Source organism: Trichoplusia ni, chromosome 16 (assembly GCF_003590095.1).
Source record: "Trichoplusia ni isolate ovarian cell line Hi5 chromosome 16, tn1, whole genome shotgun sequence".
NCBI classification, from domain to species: Eukaryota; Metazoa; Arthropoda; class Insecta; order Lepidoptera; family Noctuidae; genus Trichoplusia; species Trichoplusia ni.
The window spans coordinates 8,985,613-9,009,049 of NC_039493.1; the positions used below are offsets into that span (position 1 = coordinate 8,985,613).

The 23,437-nt window shown below is 35.0% G+C and overlaps 2 protein-coding genes across 4 annotated transcripts in view; both read left to right on the top strand.

Annotated features, from left to right (window-relative positions):
• Nucleotides 1–1,014: 1,014 nt before the first annotated feature.
• On the top strand, nt 1,015–5,032 carry LOC113501841 (UPF0489 protein C5orf22 homolog). The gene is made up of 4 exons (XM_026883127.1): nt 1,015–1,150; nt 3,554–4,449; nt 4,527–4,772; nt 4,851–5,032. Exons 2-4 carry the CDS (start codon nt 3,646–3,648, stop codon nt 4,944–4,946), a joined length of 1,146 nt encoding a protein of 381 aa, XP_026738928.1. The 5' UTR covers nt 1,015–1,150; nt 3,554–3,645; the 3' UTR covers nt 4,947–5,032.
• Nucleotides 5,033–6,199: 1,167 nt separating this feature from the next.
• The window catches only part of LOC113501838 (insulin-like receptor), a 48,056-nt gene continuing 30,818 nt past the window's right edge, over nt 6,200–23,437 (top strand). Inside the window, exons 1-2 of one of the 3 annotated variants that reach the window (XM_026883124.1) lie at nt 6,200–6,301; nt 16,904–17,049. In XM_026883124.1, coding sequence (XP_026738925.1) covers nt 16,947–17,049 — 103 coding nt within the window. In that variant the 5' untranslated portion in view covers nt 6,200–6,301; nt 16,904–16,946. Of the gene's footprint in view, nt 6,302–11,763; nt 12,104–16,903; nt 17,050–23,437 lie in introns of those variants that run through there. The other 2 variants (XM_026883123.1, XM_026883125.1) reach the window with 2 other exon arrangements.

Below are 23,437 nucleotides of genomic sequence, written 5' to 3' on the forward strand. Positions count from 1 at the left end.
TAGTGCATCATGGCCAAAATAAGTGGAGACCTGTTAATTTGTAGTACAGGGTAACCATACCAATCACATGTTTTATAGATCCTTATATTTATTAAGTTAGGTCTTTTTGTGATCAAATGGAGTACCAAGACTATCCATCACGTACTTAATTTTCCGAAAAGTATAAATTCTCCTAAACCCAATGCTTTCGAGCATAAATTTGAGACTTGCTACAGACTTGCACACTCAAATGTAAATATCCGTACCTATCCCTTCCTTAACTGAGATTAAGAAGTAAAGACTGCAGTAAATGATGATTTCACTAAGAGGTTTCTTTTCCTTTTCGAGAATTCGAGTAGTCTTTTCCTTGTTCTTTTTCTCATAGTCTTATAATTGAGTAGGTGGTTTGATTTTTTAGCATAGAATAATATACTCATGTTATAATTTTTTACATTAGTTTTCAAAATTTCATTTGGTCTACGAACACATTCACTTGAATTAAAGATACATCATCATTGGCCTAGCCTTTTCCCAACTATGTTGGGGTCGGCTACCAGTCCAATCGGTTTCAGCTAAGCACCAGTGTTTTACAAGGAGCGACTGCCTATCTGACCTCCTTAACCCAGTTACCTGGGCAACACGATACCCCTTGGTTAGACTGGCTGTCAGACTTTTTCAAGCTTCTGACTACCTGTAACGACTAGGCGACTGTCAAAGATGTAGGAATAACAGCCGGGTCCCACTATTTAACGCCTTGCCTTCCCAAACACGGAGGAACTCGTTATGACAAAGATGGTCACCCATCTACGGACCAATCGCGTCAAGCATAGCTTAACCTGTGATCGAATCACTTATGCGGTTATAGCTTAGCCACGAGCTCCTTAATTAAAGATACATCATCTTAAAATGTATATTATTTAAATAAAATATTGATGATGAAACAGATTTTATAATAAATAAAATCCAAAGAGTAAGTAGATTTTACTTTAATAAATCAAAATACAAGTATTCAAGCTTTAATTTGAACGTCAAAAATAACTGTCAGTAACTTCAACTGTCATAACAAAAAACCTAACCTCTATTTCTGAAAGTAAATAGACATTAAATAAAACAAAGAATTATAGATCTATTTTACGTGATTAAGATAATTTCACACGGAAGAAAGAAAAATGTAAGCAATTATATTTTATTTTATAGAAGCGGTATGATAGCGTATGTTTTTCGTAGTAAATAGAATTTGTGTTCATCAATCAAAAACTTCGTGAAACGACCGGCTAAAATTCACTACTCTCTCCATTCACAGTGTTATACTGTCTTCTTCTTCCAGCATTGAAAGAATAAATATATAAATATACTTGTTTATTTTCTTACAAATATGACTACAGTATGGGCAATGCTCTTAAGAGCTATTAAATGCTATTAAAATTACAGTCATTTGTTAGACGCCTTCATAATACATTTATTTGTTTCTGATGACATAAGAGTTATTTAAGATTACAATACAAAACAAAATTGTCTATATTAGCAAAATTGTAGGAAAATGTATTAAGTAATATTATGACCTAATGTGTATATCCGCATTTATTATTATTTTTTATTAATATGTATCTCAATCTTAATAATTAATCTATATTGTGTGATATCAGACAACTTTTTTTTATTTGATCATTGTTATAAAATTTTGTCCACAATCTCTATACTATTGTCTTTACGGCTTTCACAGGAGCTCACATTCATGGCATATTCATTTACTTGTAGCTGTCTAGGAAATACATTGCCATTCAATTCTAGTCCTAATTATTATTCCATGTAAAAAAGTACATATTAGCATACAGATATTATTTAGTTTCTATATTTAAAATAAAGTCACAAGGTTGTAGGTAGAGGAATAAGTAGAATATTACATTGAGAAGGTAACATAATATATTTAATATTGAAAGCATTATGTATGTACTTAGTATTCCTCAAATATGGGGTTTCTTGAATACATGTCTGCCTTCTAAGTAGCTAGAAACCTATAAAACTAAGGATAATTTGATAAAATATATTTATTTTATCAATAAGGCTTTAACTTTATAAGTAATAAAAGCTCACCCAAAGTTTGGGCAATAAATGAGGGGGCCCAAAAAAATAGAAGTGTTGTATGTTTTGCTATAGGCTGAGTTCTTAAACAAATAATAATGTTCCCCGTTTAAAATCAGTAGAGGTGTTTCTTATACAATGCAGCTGTGACAGACACAAGTCAATGTGTTTTTTTTTCTAATTTTATGCAAAAAATACACAATGCTCTTTCCAAAAACTCTTAATTTTAATTTAAACAAAGAACCTGATTTTATATGTAGACATTGGGAAGCTAATTTGTACTTTAAAATAAGGATAAATCAACATATACTTAATAAAGCCTTACAATAATATCCACTTAATAGTCAAACCGTATTGAATAATTTATTTAATAAATATGTTGTTTCTTCAAAGTATCATATTAACAAATGTTATGTAACATGCAAAAAGCCAGTAAAAGTACCACATCATACATCCACAGTGAATACGACGCAAAAATAGTTATGTTTACATCCTTTCAACTGTAGGTGTCTATTTGTGTATGAAGAGAATCGATTGTTCACCTTCGTTTAAATACGTAACATAGTGTAACGATGTCGGGCTGTATTTGAACATCCGGGCGGGTCCAGCGGGCTTCCACACCTTGACCCAGGTGGGCGTAACGTCGCAATAGGTCAGAAGGGGGCCGCGCGCGGGGGCGACGGGGCTATGTTTGGGCGGGCGTAGTAGCGTAGTGACGTCAGTGACGCGCAGTATCGACCCCTGCCGGAGCCGTCACAACACCCCTCCCGACCTGCACCCGCGCCCGGACAGCTCCGCGCAACTACGCCGCGCGCCAGCCGGAAGTTTGTCGACGTCGCTCATGGCCCGCTTTGATGAGATCCGCACGCCGCCGTACCGCAACCCCTCCCCCACCACTCTGCCACTTCAAATATTATGACGCCTTGCAAAAGAGATAGCAGCCTTGCTTCATATTTCGATCCATATGGAGGTTACTATTAAGGCAGTAATATTTGACTTATTCTGGCATGGAATTAGGGAAAACAAAACTTTCATAGGTATTCGTGTTTCAAGTTGTGTGAAAGAAGTTGCCGTTGTCGCAGTGTTAAATATTTAAAGTAAAGCAATGTTATAATAAAAGTATTGTATCTTATGATGTAATGCCATTATGGACAAAATTATAAAAGGATGGTGCCATAAGTATAAAAACGGAGTTGTTTCAAATGCGCAGTAGCTACGAACAACAGGGTGGGCCTCTCCTTACATTTTTCCGATGTTCTTATTCTTACCTTGACCCAAATTAGAAAAGCCCTCGAATATACCAAATAAGTTTGAGAGTGAAAGTCGGTTGTTTCGACAAAGGAGGGATTTCATTGTTTACTAACGTAAACCGTACTCGTGAAATTTTAGAGAATTATGTCACGACTAAAATTAAAAATATATCTTGTTGTTGCTGAACATTATTTTTCTCTGTTCTAACCAACTTTATACAGAATATTGTGTATTTTTCCAGCAATATTAGCTAGTGCCCGTAGACATGTTTCAATATATTTATCTAAATAGGCTGAAATAAAGTAACTTAATAAATTTCTGAAGATAAAACTAATGGCTGAAATTCGAGGAACTGCTCATACGCCCCTGAAACAATTTAAAAAGATTCCTATTTATGTCGTCGAAGAACACAATGATGCATTACAGTTCATTTATTCAGCCATTGGTGGCAAGAAGTTACCATTAGAGGGAACGACTCTCCTACACTTAGATGCGCATCCAGATATGCTAATTGATCGCAAATTGAAAGGAGAGGAAGCACGTTCAGGGAGACAAGTTTTGCCGTTATTACAAATTGAAAACTGGATCGTGCCAGCAGTGGCCGCTGGACATATCGACCGAGTAGTGTGGCTGCGTCCGCCTTGGGCAGGACAGTTCCGCGACGACACACGCGCTATACATGTCGGAGACCACCCTACAACAGGCGAGCTTCGAGTAGATTGCAAGGAACCATATTACCTCTCTGATGCTTTATATTCATCGAAACTAATCAATAAGAAAAAGTTTATTTTTACGACAGCAGAACTTTCTGATTCCGCGCTCGCTGAAGATCATAACAACATACAAAAATTAGTAACGCACCTCAACATTACGCAGCCGTATGTTCTCGACATCGATTTAGATTTTTTTAGCACAGGAAATCCTTTTCTCTCATTATATGAAAACATAAAAGTTTACGATCGATTGCAACCGATATTTGATTTCAAACTTCCCGATAACGATGAAACTGAAACAATCGATAAAGTTGTTGAATCAAGAGAACGACAACTTGAAGAACTTGAAAACTTGTTCCAACACTTGGAAAAGTTTGATAACTTGGATGAATACGAAGGCGAACAATCTCACACGTATCACATGGTAAGTGGAATTTGAATAATAATATGTTGAAGTTATTTTTAAGCTTTGTAATGATTATTTCGATGTATTTTAACCAGGTAGCCGATTTAGCCGCTGCTATAAATGAAGAGGCTAAGAAGTTGAATGAGAAGCCCGATTGGTGGGCTGTTTTTGCAGGAGGATGCACACGTGATCAAGGAGGGTTACCTTACCACATAAGTACCGAACAAGAAATACAGAGACTAGTTAAGGATGCACTAGTGCCATTATTAAAGAACATACCTCCGCCTATTCTTATAACAGTTGCAAGATCTACTGATGATGGCTATTGCCCACCTCATCAGGTGATGACTAAAACCTCTTTGTATTTAATAAAAAGTATTTGTTAAAACACTCAATAATAATTTTATTTTTGTGTTTAGGTGGAGTACATACAATCCCTTGTGTTGGAGACTTTAAAAGAAATGTATGATGCAGATGACCCCGCTTTGCATTACCTTACTGTTAATACCTTTTAATGTAGAAACGAGGTTTCCGCTGCCACTAAATGCGAGAGTTGTACGAAAATCTGTTTGTTGTTGAGTAATAAAAGTAAATAATTACAGTTAATTCGTTTCATTTATTATAATACAACCAAAAATTTATAACTTTCCGTTATTATTTATTTTTAAAAACGCTTTTCTCAAGCCCATTTGTCCGGATCGCCCGGCTTGTTTCTTATCCGACCGAAGTCCTTAAATCATGAACCATCGCAACGTTGGCGTCACGAATCAAACTAGTTTAGTAGTAATTTTTATTTACTTTAAGAAATCCATCAAAATACATGCACTTAATGGTTTACAAAGCACATAGGTCCTAACCAACACCTCTCACAAAAAGTTTACATAAGTTTAAAGTAAGTTGTGAAAGAGAGGCGCCTAGCTACAACGAGTAGCGCACTGTCGCTCTTCCACATGACTTTAATAATATTACTTAAAGAGGTTGTGATAGGCGCGGAGTTTACTGCCTTTCAACTTTATCCTGATCTCACCATACACGTGTTTTATAGCTATACTCTACAAAGAGTAGGTCAGCCTAAATAATAAGTAGTGCTAACGGAAAGTTTAATCATCATTTTTAAATAAAAACAATCATATTAAATTACGTGATGTTATTAGCGAAATAAATGCTAAGCTTCGTGCAATAATAAAGCTAGATAGAAAAACAAAAGCCACTTCTACCTTTAGAATGCTATATACTCAGTCTATCGCATTACATACGTCTGCATAAAATTCCTTTTTGTACATAAGGGGTTTTTTACGATACTCTATTGTTTTTATGTTATTTAAAATATATTGCCCAAACTCTCGTGCTGATCACCCCCGGGCTCGCACCTGCTCGTAACAATAGCATATTATGAAGATACCTCTGACATTCATTTCCCTGTGTAAACTATTATTGTATAGCATTGAAGAGCATGTGTTGTTTGGACTGTTTGGAGTCGCTTTAGAGTCATTGAATGACTCGTAAATTTGTTTATACGACGGCTTTGCGTACCGTCGGAAGACGCATACTCATTCAAATCTGGTGCCAAATGCATCGCAGTAAGTCACTTGTGACGTTTTTATGCAAACAATATGCACTGTGATTTCCGTAGCGAACTATTGTGGGATTACTACTGCGCCGTTCAGAAGTTTATTGCAGCTCGATATTTTTAAATCTCAGACTAGAGCTACAGAGCGTGACTTCGGAATCTTTTTTCTTATTAAAAACGTGAATTTACCACTTGTAGTGTTATGGTGCCTCAGACAGCTGTGAATGTGCCAAAAGTAAGAAATCGAGTACAAGACAATAACAACAAAATGGCGTAACAGGACCACCTGGATGTCAAATGGTAGGTATTCAGCAAAACCTGGTATTTCATAAAATTTTACTTTCGACATCAGTCATTTCATTAAGATCATAGTATGTATCATTCTAGAATCACCCCCGTCAATGTTAGTTAAATTTGATGGTTCATGAGAAAAATTTGAATATACAAATAATGCAGTATTTCTAGGTATTAAAACAGGATATTCGTGCAATTTATTACATGGGCTATGGATTCCCGCCAGTCGTAAAGATGAACTTATGAAGGCATTAACATTTTAATTTTGCAATTACTCTATACTTAACTCGGTACTTTTGAAAACATAACGTTTCTGTATAAAATTATCATAGTATAAATACTAGAAATAAAATAAACTAGTCATTCCCTTTAGGCCAACTAAAACGAACTCCAGATATTTTTTAGGAAATCCGACACGATCATAAATTAAAGTGCCGGAATCTATATCTACTACTACTATTCTATCTATATCTATCTACTATACTATTAAATTCCCTAGGTCGATTTCTTAAAAGGGTATATTATGAAATTAAAGTCTAATTGAAGGACAAGAAGGCTTGGCTATAATAGTAAGTAGTTACCTGCACACGTGGGTTTCCCGGTTGTCTGCGAAACCGACCTGTCTACTTAATTTGACCGTATTTCTTGAAGGCATATGACATTCCAGTCAGGGTCTCTTTAAAATTCATACCATTTATACATTTCCTTGTAAAAATTATCTTTGTATTAACTCATTTTTTACTCTAGTTATCTTACGGTTTCGACGCATATCTTTGAACTAGAACAATTATGTAGATATCAATTTCTTATTACGAAGTAACCGATGGAGTTCCTTGCCGTTTCTACTCCACGGGAAAAACATTTTAGAAACATGCACTCGTCACTAGATGTGTAATCTTACGTTTCTTAAGCGACTGTTTATGTTTTAGGCCCATTATATATAGAAACAATTCTCACTATTCGACAGCATACTTGCCTAGTTGAAACAAGATGTAAAAATATCAATGACACATAGAATGGCTAATTGTAACTATCTACTTAATTTATTAATCATGTTCGCGCCGCGCGGTGAATTAGATCAATGCATTGGCGTCAATAGGCGGAGTTGCTAAAAGTCGAGGTGGCCTTTGTCACCTCAAGCGGGTCAATTAGCAATAGCTACAGAATGACAAGCATTGACCGACATTCCACGTGAACCTACTTATACCTGAATGAGACACACCTTTTGAAATACTTAGCAGTAGATTTAAATTAGCTTTCTTATATTCTTGTTTCCATTCGTACGAAAAGCCACAGTGAGGTACAACACAACGCATCTTAAGTATGTATTTACTATTTACATTTAATCCCAGTAGGTTATCAATGGTAGTCAATTTAGGTCCAACTTGCCCAAAATCTAGTCAAGTTGATTGTTCTTAGATAAACCTATTTTGCTCTGGGGCAAACTCACAGGTGGTTCATAGTTTCGAGTACGCCTTGTTAGACTTAGCGTGGTTTGGGCTAATCAGGTCTGTCATGATGAAAAGCATTTGTTTACTACCTTCTATCTACCACAGTCTAAACAAATATACTATGCTACTACTGTCCTCCGGTAGGCTCCGAAGATTGTTACATTTTACTGGGGAAAATGTTGTCCTGATGGCAAAAGTTCAGACAGACAGACCACTGCTCTCAATTGGACTTAAAGGCGACTTTTATTAGAATTACTTCGCCGACTCTTCTGACGTGCTGAGGAATGGTAGGTATGCATGTATTGGTTGTCTGCTGACCTGTCGAGACCGCAACTATAAATTATTATACTACCCCACTATAGATAGTATTGTTTATACACGGGATTTTATAGGACCTTATTGTCTGAAAAATATAAAACGAATGCAAAGATTCTCTCTTAAACAGTCTATTTGCCAATCCGGGTATTATAAAAAGCTTAACACAATCTGTAAAATTCAAGCTTTTTTATATCTTCACATGCAGAGAACTCTACATTCTATTAGGCATAAAATACAGTGTGGATAGATTCAAACTACATATTTTTTTGTTGGTCCTAATCTAAATAAGAAATCTGTCAAATGATTATATTATAAGTATGAATATTGTACTATTTTTGAAAGATAATATCACTTGATTGGACAAACAATTTAGTCCTTCGATTGGGGGCGATTGGGGTCAACTGCGCATCGAACACTCGAGTCACATTACTAACATCGCATTACATCATGCGTCGGCCATGCCTGGAAAACTTAGTGCCAATTATGTCCAATAAAAACACACTACTAAGAAATTATTATACGTACTTACATGCTCCAGTTGTGATGTTTCTTTTTTCTGACTCTATAAATTGTTCTATATGCTCTGGTTTCAAGAATACTACGTAATATGTCATTGCGGTATGTTTTAATAAATTGAAAATAAAAGTAGGAGCAACGTATTGGTTCTCAAAAAGATTAAAGATTCGTGTTTCATACAAGAACCTTGGATTTCAGTCTCAGTGGGTTACAAGAGCTCTCTACTTATAGGCCTTATTCAAATAAACGCATATTGTTATTTATTTATGCAAGAGTTGGACGAGAGCTGCTTTTGCACACGTAGGGAATATAATCGCATGGCAAACTACCTGAATCAACAAACTCTGAATACATTTAGTATTTTTATATCACTTTGTGTTTTCCGTTGGGCGAGTTTACGACGCGTTATGATTTATGTATCTACCTACTACTCTGATTGTAGTGTATACTTGAAAACTTCAAGCACGAAGAGAATAAAGCGTTTTACGATGCTCCTAAATATCCAGTGTAGGTACATGTACTACTTGACAGTGTAGTAAATTATGAAAAGCACTGTTGCTGTCTACCGAAACAGCAGGCCGCAAAAATATTCAGTTTTAAACATATTAAGAGATATACTTTTATGAACTGAACCTAGATTAAGCTGCGTGCCTATTGATAGCTTTTATTATGGTAATGTATTATTAATTACTATAAAGGTGACTTACACTTTTGTCGACATTAAAATAATATATCTCGCTCATTGCACATCAAGGGCGTAGAAGTTTGTGTTTAATCATCTTCTATATTATAAAGAGTTAGTTTCTTTTTTCGGATTCCCACACGAATTTTGCAAATTTAACATTAATTTTTGCCTTGCCCCCAATTAAGATTTTGCGGTCATATTTTAAATTTTTAAGGGCTGTATATGAAACCAAAGTACCGCGAGACGAAAGGAACACGCGTCTGTTATTAGAGCTACGATGCTAGAAAGGAAAGGCATTTCCTTTACAGCATAGTCTATTTAAAACGCACAGTTCACTCCATATCATCGCTTCATAAGTTTTTTACTACGAGTCCTTACCTTGTACTAGTACCTCCGGCCGTGGACGATAAGAAAAACTTGCTTTCATTGATAAATACTGCTTGCGTAAACGTTGTTTTGTATTTAATAGTTATGTTGATAAGTCGTCGTGGCGCTCAACTGCAGATAAATAATATTTATGGGTCTACCTAAGCCCTACCAACCTTTTTTTTGTACTTTACGTCTAATGATCAGAGATCATACACAAATTCAGTTTAAATTTGGAATGTTATACAATTTCATTTAGTGGTCACGGTTTACTTGAGGCCCATTGTGATGAAACCTAAATAAAAGATAGTGGTGCAGTTGTACTTAATGTTAATAATCTAAAGATTAAAAACTTTTCGTTTGTAAGCTCATCGAAAAAAAAACCCTCAGCTACGTCTATCGTTACTAACACACTCACACAAATCTTACACAATATATAGATAGGTCTATGGTTGGAAAACATTCAATCCTTTAGTTATTCATAAATATTTGTTCATACGAACAAAATTTCTACTTCCCCGCATGACCGTCATGACCGCCTCAAGTGCTATAAGATAAAAAGCCAAACAGATTTCCATTGAACTCTGACCGTTCAGTAATTGTTGATAATATTTTAGTCAACAAAAATCTTGATATATTTATACCTATTAAACTCTGTGGAATACTTAATAACATCCTGTGTTAAGTAGGCATGAATTATAAATGATATATTAGTTTTTACTCAGAGCTTCATGTGCATTCTAGCTATAAACGACAAACGATCTTTTAGCTATCAAATTGTCTAGCTATCGCTATCACGGTTCATGAGATACAGCCCGGTGTCGTATGGACGGACCGACAAACAATGGACCTTCAGTGATAGAGTTCTGCTGTTCTGTTAGACTTAGGCTAGAGAAGCCTTATAAAGTTTGAATATTGTATAAAATATTAAAAAATACTGGTCTTTCCAAACTCATACACAAGCAAGATAAAATATTTTTTAAGTCCAAAATTTAAAATTGTTTTTGAAGTTAAAACTTTTTGTCGTTAACATAGGTTCATGTATTACGTCAAATCAACATTCTCACATAAAATAAAAACATTATTTCAGTTTAAAATTGATTTATTCGTCCTACGGCTGGTGTTTACCTTGTTATTATTGCAATGGTAAAATGTTAGAGGTGAATGACCGGATGTTTTTGTTTAAACGGTTTTTTTATGTAAGCATATAAAGTAAGTATAGGTACTCTCGATTGATCGAACCGTAGTCGTGCTGGAATTGAATGTATTTACGTCATCACTGTATAATAAATTAGGGGTAATGCATCTACTTGTACATTCAAAGTAGCCATCAACGGGGATTAAATCACTTAATGCTACGCGTGCAAAATACGTAGGTTGAAACTGTGTTCTAATAAATTAAAGCATTGAATGGTTGTTTTCCAACATAGGATGTCTCTACCTGTTTTCTAAGTAACTAAGTAGGTTCTGAATAGGGTCCTGTGCCTCAGTGTAAACACCATATAAACCTATTTACATAAATCATATTTTTGGCATGTTGAGAACGTAGGTAAGTATGTGCCAGATTGATAAGGATGGGTATTTTTGTCAATTACGACATCAATCGATAAAGTTTATTCATGCATTTGTTATTTGTATAGTTACTTAAAATTATCCATCTAAAAATCAGTTTAGTGTAGGAATAATTAATTTAATTTTTCTACGACTCTTACTGTGAACCTCGTTCTTACAATTAATTCATACATTATTAAATTAAACGCTGCACCAGAGAAATAACAAAACAAAAAAAAGAAAAATAAGTGGTCTAGGGTAGAGATTTAAGATGGTTTTTTTTATGGTAGAAATTAGTAGGAATGTTCATAATTTTCCAAGACAAGAAAAAACAGAAGAAGTTCGTCTAAATTATATTTTATATAAAAAAAAAACTTTTCCGACTTATTTATGTAGGTACTTGGTACAAGTAAATAATAAGTATTTTTTATAGAAAATAACACCAAATAATTTAGTGTTATTTTATTGGTAGCTTTTGATTGAGATTATTTTGAGGTATCCGCCTCGTGCATTTTTTATATTCGTGTATTTTATAGTCAATAAAGCCTAGGAGGACCACGCTTGAGAGCGTACCCTGAGCGTCTTACCGGACTGAGCAAAAAAATAAACACGCGAGAACGGGCGAGCCGAGCCGCATTCCTCGACTGGGTCGACGGCACGGCATGCAGGCCCCGCTCTCCGCCTTCCTCCCTCAGTCGTTCGCGCGCGTCGTTTGTGATAACTCGTCTGTTCGTTATCCGCTGTCTGCCGCGTATTATGTTTACAATAGTGTTGTTATTGTTTTGGTTAATATAATAATTTATGTCAAATTCAAGTGTTTAGTGCTGTGTGACAAAGTGAAATACTTTACTAAGGATTTGTGAAGCATAAATAAACTGTGGATCGCAAGGAACAGACAAACACGGCAGGCACCGAGCTCAGGTAGCGATTCGTATTTGTTTTGGATGTGATTATAGCAAGAACTAGATAAAGACAATCTAGTTTCACAATTTTGCGTTACACGTTACGAATTACAGGTTAATTGTAATAACAGAACCACGTGATCATACGTATGCTCAATGCATACCACGTGGTGTGAGCGGTGGTGTAAACAACTCTGTGCCCTTCTCCGCAACGGCCGACGCGGCGGCGCGTCGGCGCGGGCGGAATGTGCGCGACGGCGCGGGGAACGTTGACTGCTGCTTCTATTGCGCTTGTCCATGATCAAAACTAAAGTTTAATAATTACTGACCCATGATTAGCGGCATAAAATGTGGTTCTTTAAATACTAATTTATTTTGCACCGTAATAAACTCAATTATTCTATTATAGGTGCGATTTCCCTCCAAAATTCTTAATTGAGATATCAGAGAGTTGGGTTGGGTTGTTTTGTTGATGTAGTAAAAAATAGAAATAATTAATAATTAATTACTTGTTTCATAAAAATGATTCCTGGTGTAGCAATTTATTACCGAAAAGTCTACTATTTATTATATTAGTGATAAATCGGGAAGAATAAGGCATGACATTGTTTTCAAATTGTTTTATTTATGACGCAATGATTTAAAAGTAGAATGATTTTCTTAGGCACTAGCTAGTCATAACGACAGGCCAGAATGTTTATGTCGGATTTATTTAGGTAGTATTTTCTTTAAAAATCACGCATATTTAAATAGTCGGTTGTTGATAACTACGTTTGCGAGGTACCTAATCTACATATTATTTTATTTGTTTATGTTTGCGGCGATAACACGTAATCTTATAATTGTATGCAAATAATTACTTTTCAAGCAGTTTTCAAGATTTTCAATCAAAGCTTTAAGCCTTAACTTGCCAAATTGCGCTGTTAATGCTACAATTACCCTACCTACACGAAAAATAATTTACGATGTAAGCTAAATTCCATTTGGAGGTATTTCTATTCTTTTGTATTTCTTAACACTTAATCTTTCAGTCAAATACGTCAGCATCATCATAACACTAAATTAGTATGACGTCATCCGGATGCAGTTTGCGTGAGTGCGTTCATTGCCGAAATTTAACCATCTTTATTACCGAAATTGCTTACCGACAATTCGGCTCTTCACCACTGCAATTTAATGCATAATAAGAGCGGGCAGAATTTTAAAATTAGTAATTATTTTAAATTTCTAATTCAAGGCCTTATTTACTTATACCGTAAAACTATTTAAGAGAAAAAAAAACAGTATTTACAATGTATTAACATGTGGCCAAGTAATTTCTTCCCATATTGTATACATAAATTACATAAAATCTTTGGCATAAATATAAGCATTAAAACTCACAATTCCAATGTCTATTTGAATGAAATTGAAGAGTAACCTCACAGATTTGAGGTGGGTAACTGTACTTACTACGCAAGCTCGTTATGTAGTTGGTTCATTCATCGTTTGTAAACATAATTTCTTTCCATTCATTCATTTTCTAGTGGTTATGGCAAATTCAGGCATTTTTTCCGTTAATAAATAGATAACCTTCGGGAAATCGAAACCGATTACTTAGTAGTAGGTACCTACATTCTTTTTAAACTCATAGTTAGATAAAATAATAATTATAGTAGAATGTGTGGATCAAAACATTAAAATGAGGTTATCAAGATAAGGTAAATTGAGCGAAATCATCTGCTTTGTAATTCAGTAGGTGTGTTTCGTAATAATTTAATTTTGTCTACATATTCATTTTATATGAAGGGTCTCTAAATGCATAACTATGATACATAAAAACATACTATTCTCTGTTCTATGTTTTGAGTAGACATTGAAGTATTTATTAAGAATTTGTTATCGATAAACGACTGCGCAAGAAATATGCTCGTTGACGTCTTATCAAAACAATAATCCGAAAACAACGTTTTACAGTTCGCCTGACCTTGAATTAACTTGTTGATGCGATCTGTTGCATTCTTTGTTCTAATTTTTGCCATAATAGTTCGGAGCGTCTACACTAATATACCAAATTTCCCCCATATAAATGAAATAAATTTCATAGAGTTCAGGTTTTTTTCGTATATTTCGTATATTAGTAACAGGCGCGATAAATTAAATATTGCCCCGAAAACTTTTTCAAGTATGCACTGCTTGCCTGTCAATATTCAATTTTCTCCAAAATTATAACATTAACAAATTTACAAGTAATTTATAATCAAAAAATATTTATCTGTTCATAGAAATTTTATAATAATGATAGATTAGCACATATTTATCATGTTATGGTGTCATTATCGTGTTATTATATTTATAAAAATAACTAGAAACAACAAGTTTACGCAGGTTTATAAGACCGCTGGCATGTAAATTTTAAAAAGTCAAATAAGCGAGACGCATATTAAAACAAATGAAAATTCTAAGCTAGAGATATAATATTATGTGCACATCTCCACATAAGAATTAAGCCTCAAATAAAGCCTTTAATCCTTTTGAGTTAAGCAATTCAGTGAAGTTTTCAGTTCTTTATATATATTTAACTTATATGTTAATAAAGTATTCATTAATTCATAATTGTACAAACCACTCACTATGGTAGTAAAGTTTTAACTTTATTTCGTACCTAGTGCGTTCATGTTCAATGGGGGGTGGGGTGCAATGTTTTGGGTACGAAGCCAAGCACGCGCCGCCGCACTGGTCGCGGTCTGATCGATCGTGCTGCGCTGCGCTGTTCTATCTATTATTTATTACCAAAAATATGGCGGCGTGGTGCGGCATGAGGTCGTCGAACTCACTGTCCGCCACGACACGCCGCGTAAACAACAAATGCAGCGCGGGAAACTAGTCCCCTCCCTGCCAAGGTTTTACCCGCGCCGCGTGTAGGACCTTGGCGCGAACATGTTTTTTGTCCGTCTTATTAACGTTGGCGCTTTCATGGTTTTGCGCCCATATTAATTGCCGGAAGAGTCAATAATATTGCATCAATTAAACGCAAACAAACACCGAGAATCATAATTGGTACATTATCATATCAGTATTTTTTCATAAACAGTTTGATGAATGGATGTTTTCATAAGTTTTGATGGAAATAAGAAACACGCAAGAATACCTAAATAAATAAATTTAATAACCGTCTACATTATTTATATAAGAAAATATACCTTACTTTGATTTGACGTGTCTTATTTGAATGTTAATTACTAATAAACAAAGTTTTGTTTTTCAGCCACTCATTTGTTATTTGATCAAATCAGTTGTGTTATCAAACCTGATTAAGGCCAAAAATGTGTTGGGTACGAGCGCGTGATACCGTCAGTCGGGCGCCAGTTGTCGTCACGGTGACACAGCCTTGTACATTGGTAACATACTACACATTGCTAGGCTTTGTGATTTTGCCATTTAACAATAAAGTTATCACAAATTACGTGCATGTAGTACGTATTTGGTAGGCAAAACATGATACTTATACCATGTTGCCGGACGTCGCGTCCTAAGTTCGCATTGCCGGCGTCGTTCGCACGCAACACAAGTAAATTTGCATATGCTCATGAACGGAACCCCAGTACAATTTAAAATTAAAATAGCCCTCATGCTTATGTAATGTATGTAATGATTGTTAAACATATTGTTTAGGATTAGAAGTTATTTGATTTGAAAAGAGAAGAATAATTAATGTTTTCCATGTACCTTTTCCACCGATCTCTACAGTAAGCTAGAGCCCAGGTATCGACTTTTTTACCTATCACATTTATCAATTTCGTACACTGCTCTTAAATATACAATGAAATCTTTTGCTATGTCTAAACCCTGCTATTTTTCATACATAGAATCGATTGGCAAAATAATTTACTTTACCCTGAAAAGCTATAAGTGTTCGGCAAAAAGGGATTACCGTAACAAAAATCCAGCTTAATCGGTAGATAGAGACCATACTATGTTGAATTAGTAAAGTTCGCCCCATTTCATTCAGTTTTATCAATATACAGTCGGTATACAATTAGGTGCGTGGGCGACCGGCGCTTTGTGCTATATTTGGACAAATACGCCGCTTCGTACATACACCACTTATTCAAATAACAGGATACAAAGTGTATATAAATATACTTAATCATAACATAATTTATATGTGTTTTCATTCGATTAACGCTTAAAACAAAGCTTTTAGCAATTTGATATATAATTTTTCTCCTCGTTGTGGTTATTTTGTTCAATACTTAACGTGTTTCTTAATTAATATTTTCCTGTTACGGGCGTGTCGTGGGAACAACGATAGCTCCCACGCTAATTACTGTGGTCTTTATACCACTCATTGGCCTTTACAAGCCGACACTTTGATCAATGAAATTTATATTCATCAATGAATCCACTATTGTTGTATACGTACAATAAAGTTGGCAATTTGCAGAGTTGCCATTGTATGTCAGTATGAAGTAGTGATTTACAATCATGCCTGACATTTGATGAACGGAACTTGATTAGGAATATAATTATTAACTGAATAAAACTTGAATGAAGAATGAAATTCGTCTGTTAGGTTCAATATTTGACTCAGCAATATTTGAAACACCCGCACGACGGTATACGACGATGATGCAATTCTATAAGATTTTAAGTATATTATTTTTATAACGGGGATAACATCTTATTCCAAAAATGTCACTGAACTATACTAGTTACTTAAGTTATTGAAGTTGATTACATTGCATTGAAGCTTCTCATATGTAATTAATGGCGGTCTCCGTAATTTGCATAATAGTAGCGATGATTAAGTTTCAATATAACTTATGATTTGTTCCAGCTCGGGTCATGTGGTCAGCGGGCCAGAGGCGCGGCACGGCGTGATGCGGCGCGCGCGCGTTAGGCTCGCTTGGCCGGTGGTGGCGTGCGCGCTGTTGATGGCATGCGCGCACGCCGTTGCCGCTGGCGAACAACTTGCACCGGGAAGTGAGTAACATCCTATGTTAATATCGGCACTTTATTCTATATACCATTTTTAGTAGACTGTTTTATTAAGAGTATTATCCATGTTCTTAATTAAGTGCTAACAAAATCATTACAAAATACCACAAGGGGTACTTATTGTAAACAAATCAGTTATTGGTTATTATTTTATCCGTCGTTAGTAAATTTAAAAAGATTTGAAATATTCGATCGGGTGTAAAACTTACCATAGCATTAAAAAAGTAAAGTTGTATATGACTCCTACTATGAGTCGTGACGGAAAAGAATCCTGTTACGGCTGTTACAAATATTTTCCATTGTTGCGTTTGCCACTAATTATGTAATAACAAAGTATCTACTATTTTGTAGTAAGTAAGTAATATAATATGAAGCGGTCTTCGTTTTTGCAAGATTGATATTGCATAAAACTGAAACGTGAAAGAGGAACGTAATTTAATAGTTTATTTGCAAGTATTGTGATGTAACTCACATACACATTCACGATTGGCACGCGGTCAAGCCGCAAGCTTATTCAAATAGGGACGCCTTAGCAACCTCCCACGATACAGGCATTATTTAAAGTGTGGGAGCATTTCAGAAAAATAAGAGAGAAGTAAGTGTGGTTTCGGTAATGTAATATTAAACTTTTACGGTAGCACTAAGTCTGTGTATCGGAAAGAGGCATTGGCGGCATAATCATATGAAAAGCAAAAAGAGATTTGTAGCATGGAAGATGACATAATACCTGTTTTTCTTCGGCGGCGCCAAATAATTACAAAAAAAAAACAATACTCAATTACAAGAAACATTCATATTGTTTGTGCGTAAACAAACTCCGTCATTAGTTCTCAGCTGTAGATTTTTGCAATGTCAGCTGACACTTCATCTATAACTGTCACCCTCGTCTTCTCAGCCTGAAATTTTTTTACGCTAACTGTTGTTCTTACATACGAGAATGACATTCTTTATAATATTCTTATTTGTAAACGGAACGGAACCCCTAGTTGCACTCGCGTTAAATTGATTAATTGCATTGCTGATGCATAAGTTTTGAAAACGTTCGCTTTAGTTAGTTTACTCATCAAATAATACATAAAGTACGTATAAACAAATATAGAGGTGAAAGAACTTAAAGAAAAGCTTTTGATTGGCTTTGAACAGTTTATAAAAAACACAAACGACATACGTGCGTCGTACAATAAAGACTGACTTTCCATTCCATAAGTGCTTAATGTTAGGGCATCGGACCCCTATGTTATTGAGTAGTTTTTGCTCGTGTTTGCATGAATCTAACAGTCGCGAGTCGCGGCACAGCGTGTGTATCGTGCCTGCCGCCGTTTAATCCGCGAGATAACGACTTGCCTCGATGTTGTTTGTTTGTAATACTCTGTTCGACGACCGACGAGCTAGTGAGGCCTCGTTTAGGAGGCGCCCCCCGTTATCTTCTGAACCGGACCGAAATTCACTCGCCCGTGTAATATGCGCACTGTTATTGGAACTTGTCGTCTTATTGTTTTTTAAAAGAAATTTAGTTATTTTGGATTGTGTCATACTGAAAATAAACATCCAGGCGGACTTTTAATGTTTGAACCTCATATTCGTAAATGATCTTTAGTAGAAATTGATTACCTATCTGCAATTGTGCCCCTAACGATGGATATAGTAGGTTTAGGTCATTTTAAATGATAAAAAAACTATTTTCTAATTTTCCACTGACTCAATGTTCCACACATTCGGAGTCGGTTATATGTTACTATAATTAAAAAAGTACTTTGCCAAAATTGAAAAATGGGTTAAAATATTAAGTAAACACATAAAATGGTAATAAAAATATTTTTGATTGTACGAATTTGTAATCCTGCGTGGAATATTAGGTTGCTTTTGATTCTATGCCATATGTTCATCTATCCCTTTCTATACTTTCCAGCTGTTGGGTTCATTGACACCGAGGGGAAGTTAGGGACCCTCTTTATAAAATTGATATCCCTTACAAATTATTGGTTCCCTTTTAATGTGAAGCCCTTATTATGCAGTTTGATGATTCTTGCCTATGCGGACGATTTTTTGACTATATTACAAATAGCGTATTACAATCATAAAGAAACTCTTCAGTAAAAAATATTGCTAACTGAAAAACTGGCACTAGCAAATACAAATCTTAACTAAGAGAATGAAAATCGTAACATAAATAATGTTATTGAAAATAATCGAATGCTATTTTAGACTGTTTATTTTGTTTTTCACCTTTATTTGACATCTTAATGCATTCGCGCTGTTCAGCCGTTACAGGGGGGTACTTATGCAGACAAAATCATAGTCATTTCAAGGAGATAGAGAACATATGAGTGACGTCAAGGTTAACTCGTCTATTAGGTAGATTATCTCAGGTAAAAAATACTGCATTAAATTTACATTTTCGGTTGTTAATAATCGTCTCACCAAAATTGTGTCTGCTTGCAACTTAGCATTAGCACACGATAATTTTTGCCTGCTATTTCTCGTCAAAATATTTTCACATTGCATGCCTTTTTTTTTTACTACTACGGGATAGCTTCATGGAAAAAGGTCCGGTCCTTTTTAGGGGCGTGCACGAGGACTCAGATCCAGCAAGCAAAGGCCTTGTTGAGACCTTTAATATAAAATGTGATGTGAAAGAACAAACATGAAGAATCGAAAGAAGATACAGAAATATTTCATACTATGGGTGTAAAAATAATTTGGCTATTGTAGTGTAAGATGCTATGTAGGCTAATTCCTAAAGAGTAGCCGGAAAGAATATGGCTCTTGCCTTTCTCAGATAATAATGTAAATAAATGGCAGGCCGTGACTTGCCGTCCATTAAATAAGCCCCTATGATACCGACACAAAAGGCAGCATGTGGGCAACACCAGTGCGAGCGAACGTATGGCGAGAGGTGCGACACTGATTTCACCATCGCGGGTCACAGACCAGAGCGGGTTTCCACGTTATTGCGCCGTTAGACACTTCTACCCTTGAGCATTATCGCTATACAGGGTGACCAGAAGCAATCAGGTTTCGTTGTGTCGCCACTTACAAAAAGCAAAAAGCTTGCCACAAGCTGCCTTTTGGATTAAGTCATTTTATTATAATTACTAGCTGTTGCCCGCGACTTCGTCCGCGTGGTTAGAAGATATAAGTTATAATTTATACCTGACTTCTATCTATCTATCTGCCTTCTATCTATCTTGTAGGATTCAGTCAGCGTTTGCAATGTAAGCGCAAAAAATGTGTTTTTTTACGATCTCACATTAGAAACCTCAAAAATTGTAGCCTATGTGTTATTCTGATGTATAAGCTATATTGTGGTAAAGTTTCATTCAAATCCATTCAGTAGTTTTTACGTGAAAGAGTAACAAACATCCATACATCCATACTTACAAACTTTCGCCTTTATAATAATAGTAGGATATCTCTACCGAATTTGATTTCAGTCAATAAATAAATATAATTATGTATAGTTAGTATAATATAGTTATGTAAGATTTTTAGTAGGTACTCGCGTTCATTTACGAATTAATGGAATATTTTACAACTGAATGAAGTAGGACATCCAGCATGATTCATATATTTCATGATATTAAAGAAATGTGTACCAGAGTTGGCTTCGTTATCTGTAGTTGGAAGAAAAATGTGTACACGACAGTGCGTTTTTAATCTTAAAAAAATACAACATACTAACAATATTATTTAAATGTTTTATTCTTATCTGTTCCTAGCTATCGGTTATTGGTGACATTGGAAGTATCTGACCTGTAAATAGTTCATTAATTGGTTGTCAAGGGTGAATAGTGTTACTTTTTTTTTTAAATCCTGTACTTAAAACTGTATTTCATACGGAGAAGTATGAGAAATTTCTGAATCATACTGCCGAGCCAATACTAAAGGGCCGTGTGAAATCATAACTGATTATTTAACTCTGGCATTATTACTGGCGACTCAACTAAAAACACCTACAATACATGTGACGCCTACATAGACTCTGAATGCCAAAATTTGATAAGAAAGGTTTCACGTACAAAAACTATGATAAGCGAAATCTATGGCGCCACGACGAGATATCTTTATCGTAATTTGTTTATTTATATGTTGTTTACATGTTCCTTAGTTTCATGTAACTTGGTTATTTTTAATTTTGTGGAAGTCTAGTTCTAACCTTAATGTCTTACACAAAAAAACTACATTATTTTCAAATATTGCAATCGTAGTAAGTTTTGATAAATGCAGCAAATCGCATAAGTAGCGATAATTATAAACCTGTCGGTAGAATGCCCCAATGATAACGAAGTCAATGACTTACATCAATATTTCTTCGTACTTGAAATAGAGGTATAATCTATTTATTCACTATTATGTTGAGAGTGAATGTGAATAAAAATATCTAATTTACTTAATAATATTAACATAAAGTATATTAGGTAACTAACCGGATGTTATGATAATAGCCAAATATTCGTTAATGGTCAGTGTCATTAACATATTTATCTTCATTGTATCATACAATTTACGCCTTTAACAAACTCCATTTGGTTAGGTGGAGACTCATCGCAAAAATAAACAGTATAAACTTGGCTTTTAAAGAGATCACTGAAAGTTAAATCAGAATAATTACCGAATTTCGTATTGTGTTGCAGATATACTATACTGTATGTAAGATCTTTATGTAATATTGTATTAACAATAAGAAGATCTTGTTATTACTATATCCCATTGTAATTACTATATCACATTCTTTGCTTTCATGTTTTATCGTCAGTGCCAAGTCAATATACGAAAACAGTAGAAAACCTATTTAGTGTGTATTATTGTCATTTGCATTACAGTTTTTATGAATAAATATTATGGAAGTAGATTACGATATACAACGCACTATTTCATCATATTTCCTAGTCTTACAACTTGGTTAAATCGAACACTTTGTGGCTAAGGCAAGTTTGTTATTACCCGGTTTAATGTTACAAGCAAATACAATCGTATTATCTATGCGCTTGGGCATTTGCATACGTGTAACAATCTACGTTTGTATGCACGAGCAATAGATAAATTGCTTTATGTTTGCACAAAATATTATTTTATAAGCTTTAACTTAACTCGCACTGCTATTCGGACAAAACACCAAACAAGTCTGTATGAATATAATTGTGATATACGCAATAATCTATATCTTATCGCGGGGTAAATTTAAAGACCTTAGTTCACTACTGTGTATCTTAATTGAGCACATGACCTACCGCACTCTGTTTCCGTGCTGTGTTATAGTACGCAACGGCCTTGACAGACGAGGTTGTCTTAACTTAGATTTTTGAGAGGATTGGCGAAAGAATTTCATTTTACATGTCATAATCAACTGATTTCTCGCGATATATCATGTATTTATCTATCATTGTAATCGCAGTATTTTACCCTCATTGTCTGTGTGCATTATTGGCGCCAAATTACCTAATCTATCCACTTATTAACGTTGACTAAATGTTGTCTATCAATATCAGGTCTTAGTTGACATCAATTGATAAACTATCAAATTGTGTGTTGTTAAATCAAATAAATAAATTGTGATATTTGTTATTGTAACATTTCTTGCAAGGTGTATGCAACGCATTGAGACCATCATTTAACTTTAGTGAATAACATTTATTATTAGTTACATTACGTAAAGCGTTTTAGTGTCGGACATGGTATGCGGTGATAAAGCCGCTGCGAGTACGCAGATCGCTGAACAAAATTGACAAGCCATCTGATAGTGCGTGACCTACCGCATTCACTGTCCGAGTACGTCATTGAATACTTACCACGTGTTTCAATAAGAGTGAACCGAACATGTGGATCATACTTTAAAGCACCAGCAATATTTGGAAGTTATACATTCAGTGATACAATCTATACTCTTGTAATATAGAACTTTTGGAAAATTGGGTATTATTGAGGAATGTTACATAACGTGTCGGAAAAATGAAAATTGCCTGAACCACACAGCTTATAAGTCCCTAAAAGCTACGAGGTGGGATAAGGCAGAAATTTTCATACTACATAAACATAACGCCTCTGTAAAAAATAACAGGTGAAAAATAAAGATAGTCGACTGATTCATGCCAAATTCCAAATAAAAAAAAATAACTGACGAAATCACGTCTCACAGCATTGGTGCGGTACGGGTGGGCGAACGGCGCAGCGTTCTATGAAATATAAAGTCGGCATAATATGATTTGCTTAAATTTAGCTGTTATTCTACTGTCCCCTTATGTGCAGTATCAAGGTCTTGCTTTTTCCTATAATCTGAAGGATATTTTTAATTGATTAGTTTTTTGATATGCTAATTTCTAAGTATATTTTTAGCGTGTTCACAGTTTCGTCATGCGCTCTACAACGTTGTGTG

Excerpts from the sequence above, each read along its gene's own strand:
- LOC113501841 (XM_026883127.1), top strand. The coding sequence starts at position 3,646 with ATGGCTGAAATTCGAGGAACTGCTCATACGCCCCTGAAACAATTTAAA. Across the intron at positions 4,450-4,526 it reads AATCTCACACGTATCACATG|GTAGCCGATTTAGCCGCTGC; the intron begins GTAAGTGGAATT and ends TATTTTAACCAG. Across the intron at positions 4,773-4,850 it reads GCTATTGCCCACCTCATCAG|GTGGAGTACATACAATCCCT; the intron begins GTGATGACTAAA and ends TTTTGTGTTTAG.